This window comes from Chelonoidis abingdonii, chromosome 17 (assembly GCF_003597395.2).
Source record: "Chelonoidis abingdonii isolate Lonesome George chromosome 17, CheloAbing_2.0, whole genome shotgun sequence".
NCBI lineage: Eukaryota > Metazoa > Chordata > Testudines > Testudinidae > Chelonoidis > Chelonoidis abingdonii.
Genome location: NC_133785.1, coordinates 20,315,253 through 20,336,132, shown reverse-complemented (window position 1 = coordinate 20,336,132; position 20,880 = coordinate 20,315,253). Strand labels below are relative to the sequence as shown.

At 43.3% G+C, this 20,880-nt stretch overlaps 1 protein-coding gene across 1 annotated transcript; it reads left to right on the top strand.

Moving 5' to 3' along the window:
• The first annotated feature begins 5,334 nt into the window (after positions 1–5,334).
• Positions 5,335–19,957, top strand: KLF15 (KLF transcription factor 15). Its single transcript, XM_032784323.2, has 3 exons — positions 5,335–5,626; positions 11,083–12,190; positions 19,604–19,957. The coding sequence occupies exons 2-3, from the start codon at positions 11,148–11,150 to the stop codon at positions 19,770–19,772; spliced, it is 1,212 nt and encodes a 403-aa protein (XP_032640214.1). The 5' UTR covers positions 5,335–5,626; positions 11,083–11,147; the 3' UTR covers positions 19,773–19,957.
• Positions 19,958–20,880: the final 923 nt, after the last annotated feature.

The following is a 20,880-nucleotide window of genomic DNA, read 5'->3' as shown; positions in this document are numbered from 1 at the left end:
TGCCAGGGCTGAGCCCCAGTACCTCTAAGGTTGACAGTTCATATCCCCAGCACCTCAGAGCTTGCTGCATGAGTTATGAATGTAAAAAAGATTGCTTGAGTCCCAGCACCTAATTGCTTGAGGTGAGCCCTGGCACCTCTTTCGTTACAAATTAAGCACCGATTGCAGGGAAGGGGCCAGAAAACCGCACCAATCCTTTTAAAAAAAGGTTCAATCTCTACTTCCATGATTCTGTGATACATTAGCACTGAGGAAATTTAGACCACAGATTAACTTTTAGAACATGTGATCCTATCATCTGTGTGTCTGTCTGTGGGTCTGTCTTCACTACCCGCCAGATCAGCGGATAGTGATCGATCCAGCGGGGATCGATTTTATTGCATCGAGTGCTCTCCCATCGTCTCCTGTACTCCAGCACCGCAAGAGGCAAAAGCAGAGTTGATGGGGGAGTGCAGTAGTCAACTTACCGTGGTGTCTTCACTGCGGTCAGTCTAAGTATGTCTACTTCCGCTATGTTATTCACGTAGCTGAAGTTGCGTATCTTAGATTGATCCCTCCCCAGAGTAGACCAGGGCTATATGTTTGTCTAGGCATTTATACCAAACTGATCACCAAAGATTGTGACACTCCAGGGAGGAAGGGGTGAAATGAGGAAATTTGCCAAATAAAATCTACATTTGAAAAAAAGGTGAGAGAATGGCAAAACCAATAATCTTTTCAATCAAAGATCATCCAACCCCAAGTCCCAGGTGCAGTGATCATGACTGTTACCTGTTTTCTTGTCATTCCCCATTATGCTATGGAGGTGCGGAGGGAAAAATAACTGATCCGTGATGTTTGTGTAGTGGAACAGCTATTGCATGTATACAGAAACATCATACCTGTCTTTTTACTTCACATTGGATTTACCTTCACACTAGTCACATATTTCTGTTCACAAGGAATGGGCATGATTCCGTGTTGGTTTCTGCCGTTTGGCTAAAATCACACGCTCTCATTAAGTCCAAATCACTGTGAACTTCAGTGAAGTTGCACAGGTTTATTGCAGTGGTGGATTTGTCTCATTATCATCAAGACAAACTAAAGATCCAATCTCAGTCACTACTCAGGCAAAACTCCTATTGACTTCAGTGGGAGTTTTATTTAAAGAAGAACAGAAGGTTCCAGGCCTAATATATTAAAACGAGCATGAAATTGACACCTGCACAGAGGGCAAGCACAAGACCTATGAACCACTTAAATTCCTTTTAGGTGGAAGTCTGGCTCTCTACACAGTGGTGAATTTCCCCTAATGTCAGCAAATATCTATTAAAAGTGTGCAATTATTAATAGCATTATAGTATTTATGTGCAATTACATGTGCTTTGTAGGATGGGATTAAAATTCAAAATGATCTGGACAAACTGGAGAAATGGTCTGAAGTAAACAGGATGAAATTTAATAAGGACGAATGCAAAAGAAGGAAGATGGAAAAACTTCCTAACTGTCAGCATAGTTAAGTACAGGAACAAATTACATAGTCCTACCTTGAGTGCAGGCGACTGGACTAGATGACCTCTCAAGGTCCTTTCTAGTCCTACAATTCTATGAGTCTATAAAGGAGTCAAACTCCATATGATCCCTTGTATAAAGAAACCCTAAAGGCCAAAATCAACATATAGCCACTCTTTAATTAAAGCAACAATAGAAACTTTGGATAGCTTCTTTAGAAAGCCAAGCCCATACCCATCACCTCTAATATCCATAGTAGATAATATAAAATGTAACCCCACTCAAAGCCTGGGAAATTTTGACATTTGAGAACTTACAGCTACATCAAAATTCAGCCAACTGTTTAGAGAGAAAATATTTATATTACTTGATGAAATAAAACTTGCAAAAGACACCAAAATTCTATTATATCAATTCTGCAACAGACATTTTTCAACCTCCCTCCACCAAGGCAAACCAAAGTAGAAAATAGATGGAATTTGAAAAATTACTCACTCTATCGATTCTACATACAGGCTTACTTTCTGTTCTATACAAAGTAATCTCTAGCTGTTACTTAGAGGAAATAATTAGGTTCGTGAAAAGTTGGAAAGTTGATGTAGCATAGACACTAAAACTGAGGAATGGGAGAACGAATGGAGCTAAAGTCCCTACACCTCAACAAACACATTTATCAAAAATTACATTAAAATTCTGTATCCATGGTACTTAATTCCCCATAAAATTAAATGAATTTATAGTACAAGGACAGGCAAATTCTGGAGAGCAAGTAATGAAATGGGGGGATTTCTCCAGGTATGTTAGACGTGCCCACAAATTAAGACATTTTGGAAAGTCGTAAAAGAGAACTGGGTGTTAGCTGTCAGAAAACCCCTTAGTATTTTTATTAAATTGTCCTGAAAATCCTGCATCTTATAAAACTCATAAAGAACTGATCACTCATCTCGTGGCTGCCACTAGAATTACTCCTACAAGGTGGTGGAAGAGGAGTGACCCCCCTAAAACTATTAACTGGCATCAAAAAGTGTGGGAAATTCCAGTACTAGAAACACTCTCTTATCAAGTCAGAGATCTACAGGAGACAAGCAAAAAATATATATAATTACTTAGAAGTCTGGTAAAACTTTCTGAAATTTGCTGGAAGGTCATCACCTACCATCAAACCTGATAGCTTGAGAACATTTTGAATCCTAAGGAATCAAGAAACCCCTTCAACAAGTGTCAAAATTAAACTCAAAATCAAGATATTAAAGTAAGGGAAAAAGATAGGAGGAAGAAGGAGAAAAGCATGATATTGTGTAGAGGTTTGACAGGACAACTAAGCACTGTAACAGATTGTGTATATAAATGTAAGAAGAAAAGTTTGGACCTAAACACGAGATAATGAAAGCTTTTAACTAACACTACCAACTGATAAGACAGAAAAGGAAGACAGCGTAGAAAAGCATCAACCACGATATGTGATCGGTAGCACTAAGTTGAAGAAAGCGCCAGGTAGCAGGTCTCATCAATACAACTTTAGGGACTTCTATAGGCCAATTTATAATTGTGTGTTTGTGTATATCCAAAGTGTATTTCTATTAATGTTGTAGGATAAGGTTTATAAGATTGCTGTTATAAAAGAATGGATCTGTTAATAAAATAAAAGAATCATCTTGAGCATGTGGAGGACAGTCCTGAAAGTCTTCTAATGCGTCCCCATCCTTATATTTCAGTCATAATGATGCTAAAATTAAGGCTCTGATAAAGAACACTTGATTTTGGTTGTTCCTAAGATATTAATTACAGTGTGTGTGAATTTCACATCTGTGCAGTGGGGTCCGCAGGAGTCCTATTTAAGTCCCACTTGGATCCTATTTTTAAGTCTTGGAACTTATATGGTGCAAAAGCGTTGTTCCTGTTCTCTTTGCATGGTGGTGTATTTCACCCATTCTGAAGCAGTATAGCACCTGAATTTAAGGTAAACAATGAAGTAGGGAATTCGCAAAGTCTAATGTGGATAAAAATATTTGAGGCCAGATTCTTGGCTAGTGTAACTCCATTGCATTTAGCCCTTGATATTTTCACATATATCTAACATATATCAAGTGTGTGTGTGTATGTATGTACTATTCATTGAAAAGTGTATATGTGTGTGTGTCTGTGTGTATTCTTGTTTCCAATGAAAACACTTTTCTTTTTTTAATTTAATCCTACCCCTGCAATGTTGGAAACTGAAACACAGACGTATGTGGGCAGAACAGCTGGAAAATGAAAGACTTCAGTTTAGTTTCATGGATAAACTGGTGACATGCAAAAAAAACTAAACCAAACCAAGTAGAAGGAAAACTGATCATAAATGATGAAAAAATTGATTTATTTCACTTTTAACAATGTATTATAATCGTATTAGTAACAAAAATAAGTATTCTTTAAAACTCTTCCTTTGAATCCTTCTAGCTCCCCTCCCCACCTGTTTTTGCCACAAGTTTAATCTTCTTATCTTCACCTCTGGCTTCTAGGTTCTGCATAGCTCCACTCCTCTCTGACCTGATTTTTTATCACATCATACCTTGCCCTCTCCTCTCCCCTAATGATGTCCCCCTCTGTGCATTATCCACCCACCCACCCCTACATACAGCTGGCTCCATGTCTTCTTCTACCCCACCCCTCTGATTAGGATATCTTCCCAGCAATTGTGCACCATTCTTATGTGTCCATTCTTATGTGTCCATTCTTATGCTCCTTCTGAGATGCTTCCAAGGAATGAGTCAGCAAGAGCAATTTCCCACTGTGTTCTCTCTGTTCTGTGTCTGTGTTGTCTTATTCAAGCTATAACCTCTTCAAAGTAGGGACTGTCTGTATTTTGTGCCTGACACAAGGCTGAGCAGATTATTGGCAGGCACTTAAAAACAATTGAGTGGAAGGATGGTCTGGTAGTTAAGGCTGGGACTCAGGAGATCTGGCTTTAAATCGTACCTCTACCACAGACTTTCTGTTCCACCTTGAGCAAGTGGCTTAACCTCTCTGTGCCTTGGTTTCCCCATCTGTCAAACAGGGATAATCAAGCTTCCTTCTCAGATCCTTTTTCCTGCCTTGTCTATTTAGGAGATAAGCTCATTGGGGGCAGTGACTGTCCCTTGGTATGTGTTTCCACAGCACAGAACAACACAGTTGTGCTTTGATATTGGTGATATTTAATGCAAATAATTGAGAGTATTTGTTGCTGTGATTAATCATTTTAAATGTTGACATGGTCCTTTTCCCAGTGTTAAAACACCTTTGCTAAAAACGGATCGACATTTTGTTGAAAAGAATTGAATCGGGTTCAGCGCATTTTTGTTCTGCATCCTTTCCGAACAGCAACACCCCGGGGCCCATCAGAAACCAAGGACAGAGAAGGCAAGACTTAAAGAAAGAGAAATGCAGACTACATTACCACTCCAACCATCTTCCTACACACCCCCACCAACCCAAACCGAGCCCTGTTAGAGAAAAAATTCTCCATGTGGTTTCTTCCAGGTTTTGCAATCCTCAAAATATATTTCTCTCTCTCATTCACATGATCTTCACTGTCATGGCTCAGAGATAGAGTAAGCAGGGAAGCAGCCAAACATTCCTGCCTGAGCTTGGTTGGCTGTGATACAGAACAGGAGGGGCAGGCAGGAGAGGGAGAGGAGGCGGAGGGGAAGGCAGAGGCAGAGAGAGGATAGGGTGCCAGATGCTTCCATTGACGACAAAACGCTCCGGCCAGCCCCTTTTGCTTCTGCTTTGGCCAATGATGTGAGCGGCTTTGGTCGAGCCTCTTTCAAGCCTTCCCCTGCCTTCAGTGTGATCACCTCCCTGGCAGTCATGTGACGGGGATATAGTACTACGCTAGGGGAGCTAAAGGACACATCAGCAGCCCTGCCACTGCTGTTGCAAATCGGGACCCTGCCTCCAGGCAGTTTTCAAGGACAACGTTTACCAAGCGGCCAGGCCCCCTCCTTAGGAGCGCTGTGGGGTTTGGTGATAGATTGCTGGGGTGTTGCGCTGGTCCTGAATGCCACGAGGAGCTGCTGCCCGCTGGGATTTTGCTTGCCTTTGATCTGGGCTGTTTTTTGGTGGTTTTTTTTTTTTTTTTTTTTGGTGTGTGTGTCTGTGCAGAAAAGCTCAGGTAAGGAGCAAAGACACGTTTCTCACCCGCAGGGCAGGGGCAGGACTGTGTCCCGTAGCGTAGAGCGCCCTGCCCGCCTGGGGCTGCTGGCCCGGTTAGCACTACCCGCCGGGGCGCGTGGAGCCCCGGGGTCAAGGGAAGGAGATCCGGGGTGGCTGCGGGGCGGACGTGCTGAGAGACGCTCTGGGGAGGGGGAAGGAGGAGATCTGGACTTGTTGAAGTGCCGTGCAAAGGGGTGTGTGGGTGGCAGGGAGGGTCCTTCGTGCCATCTAGTCCCAATGGACTCTGGAAGATAAGACCCCACAAGCTGGCTGTATTTACACGGGCTCCTCGTTCTGCTGGGGGCGGGGGAGCAGGTCGGGCAGGAGGCAGGGCGATGTTTACAACCATATATTGGCCGGACTGGCAGAGAAGGGACATGTCTCTCTGGCCGGCGCTGAGACCCGCTTCAGCTCCAAGATGGGAGCCGAGAATCCCCCCTCTCTCAAAGCCAGGAGCCTGCCCGCTCTCTGCCGATGCAATGCGGACTTGTCCTGCCCCCCAGCATTAGAGAGTTGCCCTCCCTTTGCATCCCCACCCTAGACGCGGAGGACTAGCTCTTTGCAGAAGGATAACGAGTAGATGGTTAAAGCCGCCCCCCCCCGCCCCCCGCACACACACACTTTTCTTTGCACGGGGGTGGCGTTGCGATGCATGGATGCGGATTGCAGAGGTCGGTTGTTTTGTGGCTCCGGACAGGAGCAAAAGGGAGACACACACCCCCCGCCCCCACCCCAAAGGAGGGCATCGGGCTGCAAAGCTGAAGCCCATCTCCCCCTGGCGCGCTGGGAGGCGCGTGCCCCTCTGCCTGCAGCCCGCCCGGCCGGGGCTGCTGGAGCAGGCGCTGGTGGGGAGCAGGAAGAGGAGGCTGCGTGTGCTCTGCTCGCAGGCTGTTATGGTAATGTTGACAGGAGAAGCAGCGAGGCAGGGTTACTCTCGGTCAAGCTGAGCTCTGGGGCTGAGGAAAGATGGGGGGAGCAGTAGCAATGCACTGGGTTCCTCCGCTCCTTAGCCCCGCCAGGTGGGCTAAACACAACCCGGATCTTCAGCCTTGAGTGCAAAGGAAACCCCAAATCCTGGGCTGACTCACAGCCTGGCAAGGCCGAGGGGCTCTGAAATGCAGCATCCCCGCTTGCTGCCCCATCAACGAGTGAGTTGCAGGGGATCCATTCACTAATGAGAAATTAGCATAGAAATGTCTGGAACGAATGTGTGATCAGCATGTGTATGCGAGCGAGGCAGCGGATTATTGTTTCCCCAGCGCTGCAGCGGTTGCAGTAGATGAAAGCGTTTCCTCTTTAAGAAGGCAGGGGAAAGTGGAAGAGCTTTTCAAAAGCCTGCTTTCCTCAAAAGGGTTCTGGGGCGTTTGCAAGCTGTGCAATGAAGAAACCATGCGAGCTGGAAAGCATTCTTCTGAGCTTCCTAATAACGCTCAAAAAACAACAAGGAATCCGGTGGCACTTTAAAGACTAACAGATTTATTTGGTCATGAGCTTTCCTGGGTAAAAAAACCCACTTCTTCAGATGCTAATATAGATAACCCTCAGGCTGTCCCCTAACACTACCCCTTTAAAAGTAGCTCTCATCATATAATGCTGTATCAAATGCATCCTCTCTTTAGTGCTCCTTGCAGAGGTAATCCTTGGCATGACTACTCTGTATTGTAAAATGTGCTGTAAAGAGGCTCTGTACCAGGAAAATTACTTTGGAGAACTCATTTCAGTAATGCAGCTTCCAGGCTGCTAATGGGTTTTTCTATTTTAAAAATGCCTTTATATATTAACTGGCTCCTGATTTTTTTGAAATTCAAGGCCCACAGTGTTTCAAAGTCACTTTATAGTCCATGTTATGGCCCAGTTGGAGCAGGATCAGGCCCTTGCACATTTTTAATCCTCAGAGAAAAGCGATTTCCCTGGAAAATGGTTGTCAGCATATTCACAGCTGCTTAGCAAGCACCAATTGGCAAAATATTCTGTTGGTGTTATCAGTTGTGTGATATGGTATTTCCTATGATGTTGTAAACATCACCAGGAATAACAGGCTGCTAAATTTCTGCCTATCTGTCAGCAAGCCTCTGAGGCCTTGACTCCTGTAATTGTTACTCTGAAACATGCTGTATAGGGGCATATGTGTTCCATCCTTTTATTAGCCAGTCACTAAACAGACAACTGTTAAACAGAACAATGTCACTCTGACATAACATGCAAGAAAACAAAGCTGAGAACTCTTTTGAAACTTGGAGACCATAATGCTGCTGTGCACTGTTAATCAGCTGCTACATTTCACCCTAGAGGTGTCTGCATTTCAATGGCATAAGAAGAGAAGAAGAGAACAGCCTTCCAAAGGGAGTAGTGGGGGCAAAAGACATACCTGGCTTTAAGACTAAGCTTGATAAGTTTATGGAAGGGATGGTATGATGGGATAGCTTAATTTTGGCAATCGATCTTTGATTATCAGCAGGTAAGTATGCCCAATGGCCTGTGATGGGATGTTAGATGGGATGGGATCTGAGTTACTACAGTGAATTCTTTCCTGGGTGCTGGCTGGTGAGTCTTGCCCACATTATCAGGGTTTAGCTGATCGCCATATCTGGGATCGGGAAGGAATTTTCCTTCAGGGCAGATTGGCAGAGGCCCTGGAGGTTTTTCGCCTTTCTCTGCAGCATGGGGCATGGGTCACTTGCTGGAGGATTCTCTGCAGCTTGAGGTCTTCAAACCACAATTTGAAGACTCCAATAACTCAGACATAGGTTAGGGGTTTGTTATAGAAGTGGATGGGTAAGATTCTGTGGCCTGCGTTGTGCAGGAGGTCAGACTAGATGATCATAATGGTCCCTTCTGACCTTAAAGTCTATGAATCTATGAGTCTATGAGATGCCTCTTTTATAAATTGTTTTGGAATGCTTATGGATGCAAATGCTGTATATAAATGTTAAATTTATGATATAATCATTATTTTATATTGACCTAACTGGTTCTTGTTTCTTTTCAAATGTCTGGCTTGGGCCATATCTTTAGCCAAGGTACTGAGGGTCTTTTGCTCTTTAGATTGGCAAGTAGTGTGGACATTTTGTCATTGATTTCAGTGGGAGCAAGAATGGCTTCCAGACTGAAAAGGACATTTAAGAAATCTTTACAAAAAAACTTTTTTTCTATGCTAAGTTTGCTGTCACACACACACACCCCCACCCACCCACCAGCCAATCTCTCTTTAATACAAATGTCTTCTGTGCAAAATCTTTGTGGTCACAGCAACAGCAGTGAGAGGTTAGAGCTCGAGCAAAATGGGAATAGGCAGGATTTGAAGCCATCTGCCATATGGGAATGCACCCTCCCTTCTGCCCCACATTAAACTGTGGTTATCTCTGCTTTTGAGGCAAGCAAGACATTAATCAGAGAACCCTTTTAGGAAGCAATAAAAGATTCACAGAGCCAGATTCTGATCTCTGTTCACTGGTCAGCTCCACTGACTTCTGTTGGAGTAATTGAATTTGCACTGAGATCAAAATCTGACTCCTAATCCACTAGGCATATTTCAGGTATGCTGGCAATCACTTTTACCATTAGAAATGATTATAGGCTAAGGTCACAGAACATGGACACTAACCTGTGTTTGAACTTCCTCACTTTGAGCACATGTGAGTATTTCATTATCAGTTTGCAGGAACAGATGACTGACAGTGGGTGCAAACCAGGAAAATGTACAACTTGGCTTTCAATTTCCCTTTCTTTGAAATGACCACCACCGTCCTCCATACATAAATATAAATAAAGAAGCTGTAGCTTTAAGAAGTGTGTTTTTACTTCTACTTCCTGTAGAACGTTAATAGACTGATGTTGATGGAGCTTGTGAAGGTTGTTGTGCACTGCATCAGCTATAGATTGAGTGCACAGATTTATTTTTATTTCCTCCTACAAGACAGAGGCAATTTGCAGATCAGACAGCATAGGTGCCCTGGAGTAAACATCTCCCACCCTTCCAAAAACTGGACGCTATTGACTATTCATGGCAAAGTGTTTCCAGCACAGCAACAGAGCCTGTGGAAAATGAGAGTGTGCAAGAAGCTTGACTGGTATTTCCTTCATGCTAGGTCACATGCCTTCTGATTGCCTCTCTCTCTCACTCTCAAATACACCCTTATTGACAGATCAAATGCTATCTATCTCTGCAATACACATACCTTCCACAGAGCGGCGTGCTTCATGGTGTACATATGCAGCTCAGTTTTCAGTCAGTCACCTTGAGCAGAGCAGAGGACCCAGGGCCAGTGTTCAGCAAAGTCTGCACATCTTCATTTTAGCTCCTTAAGGGTTATATCATGCAGCTGTTAAGCAGTGTTTTCTCAGACAAAACTCCCGTAAGATTGCTGTGCTTGAATTGAGGGCTGCAGGAATTGCATTACTTTCACAGGGAGTTTCGCCTAAGAGAGAACTGCAAAATAAGCATCCGAGCCTATAGTTCTTTATTTAAGTGAATAGTCCCACTGACTTCAGCCAGAATGCTCAAGTGAGTAAGAGGTTGAAGGATCAGGCCCATTGGTCCTACTAAATTGCATATGTTCAGAATATAACAAAATGCAGTCACTTGCTGTAGTCACAATGAGTTGAAATCCTACGCAAGAGCTTGGTTCCAAGTTCCCAGTTTAGAAGTTGGCACCATGTTTAGATCATCTCAAGGCTGTGTATCCAAGTGACAGGCAGCGTGGAGTGATGAGGTGACACTAGCACAATCAGCTGGCCTGCCAGCACATGGTAATTAGCTCAGCATGGTGCTAGTCTTATTAGGGTGATGCAGGTGATGATGACGTTAGCAAACTGATTCATTACATCTGGAAAGGAAAATCTTACTGGAAATGCTGAAGCACAATAAATATTTTTGGCTCCTGGCAGATTGCTCCTTGCATTATGCTGATTAGCCTATATTTGAATAACTGAGAACGTTAATAATAAAGTCAATGGAAAGCTATAAGATAAGAAAAGGATTGTGTTCTTTTATGGACCCAAGTTATAAACTTTATTTTTATTTGCTTTTTGGGTGGTAAAGATTTCAACATTTTTTTTTTTCATTCCCTTCTTTGGCTTTCTGTTTCATTGTCAGGCAAAAGATTATAAATTTATTTCCTCTTGCCAGTAATAGTCTGAGAAGACACTGTAAATCTAAGGAACACATAGTTGTGAAATGATTTCTGAAAGAATTCTTTTGCAAACATGTGGTGCAACCTTGGAAAATGCCAAGGCACTCAGAATCCTTTGGGGGTGATACAGCAATATGAAAGCATGTAGCAACATGTGTTCCCAGTGAAACTGCGTGCCATTGTCTCTCATTTGAGCTAGAGAGATTTGTAGGTCTTCTAGTGCATGGAGGTGAATGATTAAACCTGGCTTCTGACTGTCAATATTTTTGTTCCCTATATTCAGGCTTTCGCTTGAACTTTCACTGTGTGGTATATGCTGGTGGGATATCCGTAACAGATTATCCAGGAATGGTGGATCACTTGCTTCCTGCTGATGAATATTTTTCATCCACAAGATCCCCTGTTGGATACTTTGGGGACATGATGGCTGGTGGGAGGTCGTATCAGATGCTGCCCTCACCTGTGTCAGAAGATGACAGCGATTCTTCAAGCTTTTGCTCTTGTTCCAGCCCTGATTCCCAGGTTCTCAGCTCTAGCTATGGAAGCACATCTAGCGCTGAAAGTCAAGATAGTATTTTAGACTATTTACTGTCCCAGGCTTCCTTGGGTAACACCCCTGCTTCTTGGTGGGACAAAAGGAGACTTCAGCCAGTAGTGAAAGAGGAGTATTTCAGATTGCCTGAGTTCGCAGTGGATATGGAAGATTCTGGACCATTTCAGCCCACGCTTGAGGAGATTGAGGAGTTTCTGGAAGAAAACATGGAGTTGGATCTCAAGGAAGGGCCTAAAAGTGAGACCAAGGACTTGAGAGCTTGCAGCCAAGTTTCTGTTGCTTCAGTCCAGCAAAAAGACCATCTGGTAGCTAGCGTTAATTTAAAAGAAAGTAAAAGTGAACAATCAAGTAGCTCAACAGAAGGTAGCGATGTTTCAAACGGAGCTCTATCCCTGGAGGGAGGGATACCTGTCATGCTCCAAATTCAGCCTGTACAGATCAAACAAGAGTCAAATACAAGCCCTAGTTCACAAGGACCAGCACAAGAGAATATTAAAATTGCACAGCTCCTAGTCAACATTCAAGGACAGACATTTGCACTTGTGCCGCAGATCGTTCAGTCATCCAATTTGAACTTGTCCTCTAAATTTGTCCGCATAGCTCCAGTCCCTATTGCTGCAAAGCCTATTGGGCCAGGAGGCATGATCCAGGGTCAAACAGGGATCATCATGGGCCAGAAATTTCAAAAGAACCCTGCGGCAGAACTTATTAAAATGCACAAATGTTCTTTCCCTGGCTGTACTAAGATGTACACTAAAAGCAGCCATTTGAAAGCGCACCTGAGGAGACACACAGGAGAAAAACCTTTTGCATGCACATGGCCCGGTTGTGGATGGAGGTCAGTACTAGGATGCAGTCACTATACTCTGTATCCAATAAACATATCATTCACTTGACATAATATGCCAGCCAAACAGGTTTGATCCCAGTTTATTTATAAACCATTTTGCTGTTCTCTGAAACCTGTTTGGTTGGTTTTAAAATTAAAACCACTTCTCTTAATGTTAGATAATCCAGGGACTTTGGTGCGTTGAGTATCATAGCATTACTGTTGACATTAACTGTACAAAAGTCTAAAAAAATACCCCAGTGACTGGTATTTCATTTCATAATGGCCAGATTAGACTTGCTATTGCAGGCATTGCTTTCTATATTCATTGGTCCCATTGCAGCATACCATCTCCAATGTACCATTGATGTAAACTAGGATACACAAAGCAAATTAGGTCATTGGAGCATAGTCACTTCATCACTAATACTACATGGTTGTATGTATTTGTAGATTCAGCTACATGGAGGTCAAATACAATCAATGAAGGGCTATGAATGACATATATGCTTAATAAGACCCTAATAACATTTTAAAACATTATAAGCAATTTTGTAATTTCTAGAATAAAATACTAGCTTGGGAATGCTATCTCATTGCAGGATATGCTACTCAAATTTAATCTATGTTTATTTTATGTTCTGGTTTAGAAATGTGTATTAGTGCCCATCCAGATGTGCTCCTGAGTGCTGTACATGTCAAAAGCAATCAGTGAAAACAATCAGAAGGGCTGGTTAAAAATTTTCTGTCAAAACTTTTCATCAATAGAAAATTGAGTTTTTGAATAAGTAAAAATTTACACCGAATGTGTCAGCTTTCCTCAAAAGGTTTGATTATTTGTTGGAATATTGGAAACTGACAAATATTTCTTTTGTGATTAAAAAGTTGAAATTTCCTGTGGAAACCCCTTCTCCAGTTTTCAATCCGCTCTGGAACCCAGCCAGTTTCTTAACACTAGCAATGAAACTTCATACTCTGTGATGAAAACCAAACATCATCTCAAATCTCTCCTGTTAAATTATACCAAAAATATTCGAAAGACTTGGCAAAAGGAAAAACATCCTGTAGTGCTTTGGTGAGCAATGTGTGGTTAGGAAATGTATCACACTCATTGAGAACTGAAGAGATAACGGGAGAGACATGAGTGGAAATGCAGGTATGCGAGATACGGGATCACTAGGAATGGATGAATTTGTTTGAAAGGAAAAGATCTGAACTAGTCTGAAGCTTGTCCCTTTCGTCAAACTGATACGCTGAGGTTTCCCCATTGCCACTAGGGGGCTGAGTGGATCATTTGTAACTAATACTTCCCGTGATCAGTTTCCTCCCTTTTCTAATTCATGGAGGTTCCACGAGCAGCTTGCAATTTCCCTTCATTTATTTGCTACCAATGAAATTTTTCACAAGCTTTGTTTACTTCCAGCCTTGCGATTCAAAATGAACTGAAATTTGACTGTGTCGCTCAGTTGTGATTGGTCACATAAATCACATGGCATTTTTCCATTCTCTCATTAGATGAGCATCGTCCTTTCTATCTGGCTTTCAGTGTCAGTGCTTGCAAGGAGCATGTTTACGATTTGCTTTTCACTAGCATCTGTGCAAACTTAACGCTTTCTTTCCATGAGCCGTGATGCTAGTGAAACTTAATTGTCCAAATTTTCACGGAAAGGGAACAAAACAAAGGGTTGAAATGTGGCCAAAATTTAATTCCTTTAAAAAGCTGAATGAATGTTTATGGGAAATTGATTTGCAGTATTCAGCTAACCACAGTGACAATGGTCCTGACCCAGGCATATTTGAGGTCAGAAGGTGACTTGCCAGGGCTCTGATTCTGCCTCTGATTCCCCATTGATTTCAGCAGTCCAAGATCAGATCTCAGGAGTCTGTTTGTGAATTGTTCTTTTGTGGAGGATCCTCTGTGGATGTATCTTATGAGAACACTGGTATTTTCCAGAATGTCAGTGAAAGGTGAATGATTAGGAATATATATGCAGCAATATAGTCTAATGTTCTCTTGGGTGCCTTCCATGGCATGACATCCAGGGTGAGTTTAGCCTCTGTATGTCCACAGCCTTACAAGGGTTAAAGCCTAGTGTGAATGGTGCCTAGCGAAAGTGCCACAAGGGCAATGGAAGGGCATGTAAAGAGAAGTACTGATCCAGATGATGAGTGCATCTAGAACCTGTAATTTAAAGAGCAAACTGCTTGGACAGCCACAACTCTTTATGGGCAGAAGCCCGGTGGAGGTTAGGGATTAAATAACTTCCATACCAAAAAGGCTTGTTTCTGGCAGTTGGATGTTTTTCCAAACCTGTCATTGTGATTGCATCTTTGCATTTAGCATGATTGAGAGCATAAGCCAGAACCCCGATTCCAAAATGCCCCATAACTTTGAATGAGTTCTGATCCCAGTTTGAAATTTTACAGCTAGGGCCCATCACTAACATAGACCCAGGAGGGGGCAGACTTTCAAAGGGGCTGTTTCCCTCTATCACAAATCTCTTAGAATAAGCTTGAGATTCCAGCACTCCCATATGTTCTTCTCAGACATGAAAGTCAGAGCTGCAGTGACATATCATAGCCAGACCCAAGTGAGCGCTGAATTACACAGGCCCCTTTCATCAGTAAAGCATGTTTACCTTTTCCAGAAGTTCAGGGAGAGCTGTGAGCTCACATGACTAAGTCAAGTACATCTGGAGTCTGTTCTTAGTATTATATCATCCCAAATGAATTTATGCACTGAGATGCTGCTGCTGGTTTCTTCCATGTTCTTTTCCGCGTGTGTATGATGTAGTTCTTCTTCAACAAAATGAACTTAAAATCGGAGTTCATGGAAAATAGCAATTTAGAAGAATATTGCTTGGTATAATTTGAGTCATAGCGTTTAGCTATGGGTGGGATGGCAGGGGAGAAGCTTTTCCTTCTTCCTGTATGGACAGAAGAGCTAAACTAAAACAAACTCCCAACCAACTCTATGTAATCTTTAAGTGTAGCAAAACAAAGTGATGGGCAAGGTTAAACTTTTGCAAGCCGCATACAGCGTAGGATTCCCAAGTTCCTTTCTGAAGCTGACCACTACTAACTTTTGCCCCTCTGTCACAGAAAGCGAGAGCTGCTCTTTTCACTCTTAGGCTGTATGCAAACAGCAGAGTACAGAAACTGCCAGTGACCCATTTAGTCCAGTATCCTGTTGTACCGGTCAGAGCATTGATCCATGTCAGACCAGGTTACACCTTAGGTTCGGCTACTGCCTGCTGCTTCTGAGAAAGGCGAGACCATGAAACTCACACCTGAATATCAGTCTCTTATTTGGGAAATTTGGTGAAGACAGATGCAAGCTACTGCACTTTGGAAGGAAGAGTTTAAAGGGCTTGTAAACCATGCTGATGAGTCTGAGTTGGCTGTAACTTCTCAGGAAGATGATCTTGGCAATGATACAGTATAGGCAAGCTGCTGGAGTTGCCTGCTCAGGGCACCACAATGGCCCCAAATTGGGAATAAGATTCTTGGGGCTGATTATCATTTACACCAAGGCCCCTCTATACTGTATAAAGACGTGGCTATGTTAAAGGAAGCTTCCTGTATGAGACTGTGTATTTCCTGAGCACACAGTGCGTTACAGGACACAAAGTCCAGGTCGTGTAACCCAAGCAGGAGGTGGATGAGGGGAGGAGATCCCTGTGAGGATTCCCTCGCAGAAATAGATCCCTCACAACATCCTGTTAGGTAGGAGGCTTTTTCTTTCAACTTAAAAGGCCACAAGTCTCAAGTCCAAGCTTCTTGGATCTGCAGAGACACCCCAGGAGGCCCGTGGCATCCACACAGAGACCCTGTGCTTCTGCTCTGGCCCTCATCCAATATGTTATTTCCCCATCCCTCTACCATATTCCAGCCCCTCTTCCCTCAAACTTGCTCAGTCTCGACCCCCTGCCCTAGCTGGCATCCCCAGAATAGTATAGAGGGTTCTGCAGGGTCTTGAGGACGGGGAAAGGTGCTGTGAAAATGGTCGAGCCTTTCTTCTGCATTGGAAAGGGAGATGTGCCCGAAGAACCTCTGTGTTTGGATCTTGCAGTCACAATGTGGGCCATTATTGTTCTTTATTGTGTGTACCCCAGTAGCTCTCGGGATTGGGGCCGTGTTGTGGGCACTGCCCCTGCCTGTTTCATAGGAGTGGTACAGAAAGGGCTAGTTGGATGCTTCCTTTCCTATAATACAAGATGAAGAAGAGCTAGGGTACACAGTTAAATTTAAAAGGCAACAGAAAGAAGCTACTTTATTAGGAAACTTCTAGTTAACTGATGAAACTGGAATGAGGAGGAGGTCAGACTAGATGATCATAATTGTGCTCTCTGAATCACCTTCTTCTCTGGGTTCCAGAGTTTTTTAAATAACATTGTAGTAAATGCCAGTTGCACCAACTGCGGGGTTACTTTATTTCTGAATTCAGAGGGAAACTATGAAGGGCTGACCCTCCCAAGTCCCTGGCAGCCTTTGAAATAAATACCTCAGGTGCAAAATATTCTCACCTGTTCCTGAAGTGAGAATTCTGACAAGATTCAATCACTCCCTTACAAGATAGGTCTCCCATGAGCCAAAGTTGATAGTCTGTCTAAATAGTGTGATTCAGCTCCCTGACTGAAGCCAGCAGGTAGAGTGGAAGGAAGGCAACAAACTCAGTGTCATTATGCACTTACGGGGCTATGTTCATCCTTGGCCCATCTCCATCAAGTGCAGTGGAATTACAAGAGGGGTGAATTTGGCTCCTTGTGTTTGTGTGAGCTTTCCAAACGGCCTCTGTCTTTATTTGGGAGGAGCTGTCATTTCTTAGGTGCTGGGATCATAAAATTTGGGCTGGTTATTCAGAAGTGGTGCCTCTTTTGTGTTTGCTACCTGCCTGAATTTGGAATTCCATCAATTTTTTTAGACTGTAAGGTGAGATGGGACTTTTACGATCATTTAGCCCAATCTCTGCATATTGCAGGCAATAGAATTCTACCAGCTTTCCTATTCCAAGTTTTGGGTTGGTTTTTTTTTTTGTAAACACAGGGAGAGAGAGAGGGGTTTATTTCTGTGTGCCCGGTAAGGTGATCTTTCCATGAATGCTGGGTAACAGCATTGCAACATTCTTACCTCTTCAACTAAGGGCTTCGTTATGAGGCTAAGTGTATTTTTATCATATTAACTCACATTAGCTTCCAAGGCTCACGTAACACACACATCTCCAACATATGACTCCCTCCCCTCTCCCTTGGTGCAATTGCCAGAGACCCACTGCAGTTGTCCTGCTCTGAGCTTGTTTCAGGTCCCTCCATCCCACTATTCCTTGTGTTTTATAATGATATTGACAATACAGACACCTGGATGATGCAGCCCTGCATCTTCCAGCTCCTGCCTCTGCCATGAGGATTGCTCTGTGTTTTTGTCTCAAAAGACCTCTGTCCTGAGGTAGATTTCTCTTTCACCTGAGAAAGTGACTACCTTCTCTGGCAAACAAATCAGTTCCTTGTCTAATATGTCTGATCCCATGTCTGTCAACTTGCCACTGTGATATCTTGGGGAAGTTCTGTACAGTGTATGCTGCCCTTCCCTTTCTCGCCTGTTGAGTTGCTCTGAAAAGTTTGAGTCCTATGAACTCATGGTTCTTAAAGATAATTCCTTTAAGGACACTGCATCAGGGCCAGCCCCATGAAGGAGTTTCATGAGCAGTTCATGGTCATGTCAGTGTTCCAGGCTCTGGTCATGGCTGGGTACCCACTGCTGGCAAGGGCTAGCAGTAGGAGAGAAGTGGTTGCGAGTGCAGATGGGCCCAAATTCAGCCCTAGATCACGACACTCAAGAACTTTCGGAAAGTTTGGATCTGTAACAAAATCTAAACTATCCACTCTGTAGTGGACAGTGGAATAAAAACTTAGAATAAAAAAAAAATTTCCTAAATCCAAACACACCAAATGTTAGCAAAATTTGGATCTTGACCATCAACTGGTAGCATGGGATCATCTCTAGTTGCAATTTTTATGTATTTTCTTGCATGAAGGGTTTAGAGTGTGAGCTGTAAAGTCTCTTTCCACCTGAAATGGTGCTCTTTATTTCCCCTCCAGAAATATAGTATATTTACATAAGTGGTGGTGTGATGTTTTTGTTCCACAAATGCACATTTTCCCACAGGTCCTTTCCCCTATTTATTCAGCAAACCCTCACGACTTCATGTATTTATTGTAAATAAACAGCTGATACAGTTTCTTGAGAACTCTTTTTTGTACCGCTCTTTGTTAGTGTTCTGGCAATTCACACTCATCATCCTTTGTTGGACAGCAGTTCTGCATGCATCCAGAAGGAACTGTCCTAGCACGACATTGTTAACACTTGGGCTCCCAGAAATAGCACCAACCCAGCTGCTCGGTCCCAAGAATTAGCTGGTTTATCTGAGTTTAAAGTGGGTCTCTGAGATTCATGACGGCTATTTGGGGACTATTCCTTGTCAGTTGCAGGTGGGAGATGTCTAAAAATAAAATGATATTGGGGAATCTAATTTTGGTAACTGAGGGCCAAATCCTTATCTCCATTTGTACCAGTGTAAATCCGGAGTAGCTGCAGTGTGGTCAGTGGAGTCATTCTGGATTTACTCCAGTAAACTGTGAGCAGGAATTGACAGTGAGACATTAATAGCCCTTTATTTAATCATTTGGGAGAGAAGAAGAAAGGTCAAATTCTTAGGTCAATTCAGTAAGCCAAGTGGCTTCAGAGTAAGTATGGCTGACTCTGCCTGGGAAGTCCCTCACATAGTATCTGGCCACAGTCTCACAAACTAGTCGTGATTGAGGATATTGCTGTTCCTCCAGCATTCTGAGCATGCCAACGTGAGACTGGCAGAAGCCTTAGCTTTGGAGCATTAGTGGTGGTCTCTGCTCAGGAGAGGCCCAGAACTGGAGTTTAAGGAAGATGCTGTGGGTTAGAGTTGATGTGCATTGGCAGAGGTTTGTGAGGTTTGGGATTGGAATAGCACAGGGTGCTTCAGGTCAGTCGTGATGATGCAATAGCCGGGTTGTGTGTATGTGTAGTCAGGGATTAGGGTAAAGCTTATACACCGGTAACTCCTTTAGGGCCTGTCTCCAGTCAGTGCTATCAGTTCTAATTTGCACGAGCACAAAAGAATGATGCAATGAAGTGGGTAGTGTGTTACTGCTGCCCTCTTCTGGCTAGAATGAGAACTGCTCCGCTCTATGTCATGGGCCTTATACTGCTGACAGATTCTCCTTTAGCGTAAGTGTTTGGGCTTCCGCAGCAGGAGGACTTGAGTTCTGTCCCCACCGCTGTCATGAAGTTCCATACATGCAGCATGGGCCATGGAAAAGTAACAATGCCATTAAAGAATTAGCAGCAAAAATCTGAAGAAGTTTTTCTTTTCTAAACCTCTGCTTGCAGGTTCTCCAGATCAGATGAGCTCTCCCGGCACAGACGCTCCCACTCTGGAGTGAAACCTTACCAGTGTCCTGTCTGCGAGAAGAAATTTGCTCGAAGTGACCACTTATCCAAACACATCAAGGTGCACCGGTTCCCTAGAAGCAACCGCTCTGTGCGCTCAGTGAACTGATTGGTCCCGCCTACCCCTTGCCACCCATCCATCCCAGAACAGCCAACAACAGCACTTTGCTCACTATATTTCTTGTGATAATTTATTTGTCTCCATAGAACAGTCAGCGCTGTTACTTCACACTACCACCTGTGAATGTTTTGTGTGCTACAAACATGATTTGAGAACAAAGTTCTTTTGCGGGAGGGTGGGGCGGGTTTTTTATTAATATTATTATTATTATTATTATTTTATTTTATTTTCATTTCCTTCTATCTTTCCCTTTGCTGCTGTTTCTTTTTGGAAATTACAGTGTTTTATTTTTAGCTGTTTTCTGCTGCACAAGGCAAATTTATGGACTACTTGCTGCTAGTTAATTATAGTCCTGGCATTCCTGAGGGCTTTGCTCATGTACAGGGCCATTCATTGTGAGTTTTTATTAAGCTGGTCTATTTGTCCAGGTTGGAAACAGTAAATTCCTTTTGAAATGAAAACAGCTCCTTTGTTTTTCAGTTGCCTGAGCCAAGGATTTGTGGGGGCAGGCAAAAGGAGGAGGAGGAAGAGTTGGGAGGTGGGGAGTAGTGGGATTGGATTTGGTGTCCCTGATTTCGCTAACACACCATCCTTCAGTGGTCCTTGCCGTTCATAACTGGGTCAGCAAATCTGCACCCGGAAACTGGAACTGAGAATGTCTTTAAAACAAAAAACCCAGACACTCAGTCCAGATTAAATGGGCTGGAATGAAGGCCTTTCACTGTGGATCAGCATAAACTGCCTGCATGCTTTCCATCTTATGTGGTCAATGTGTTGAGCATAGGGGAGATGCCCACATATTTAAGGAAACAGTGATTACACCTTGGCTCTGGCTGAAACTATCGTCTTCATTATCAGGAGTGCTGTCAAGTGGTTAGAGCAGGGGCAACTGGATGTCAGGACTCCTAATTTCTATTGCTGGCTCTGCTGTCATCTCATGGTGTGACATCGGGCAAGCACCAATCCTGAAAGGTGCTGGGTGGGCATCTTTAACTCCCCCTAACTTTAGCAGATGCCTAGCAGGGTTGGGCCCTGAAACTCTTCATAGCTTGGTTCCCCCATCTGTACAATGAGGATAATAATACTTATATCCCAC

What these genes read in the sequence shown, in the direction of transcription:
- KLF15 (XM_032784323.2), top strand. Translation starts at nt 11,148, where the DNA reads ATGGTGGATCACTTGCTTCCTGCTGATGAATATTTTTCATCCACAAGA. An exon ending in TGGCCCGGTTGTGGATGGAG is followed by an intron (nt 12,191 to 19,603) that starts GTCAGTACTAGG and finishes CTCTGCTTGCAG; the next exon opens with GTTCTCCAGATCAGATGAGC.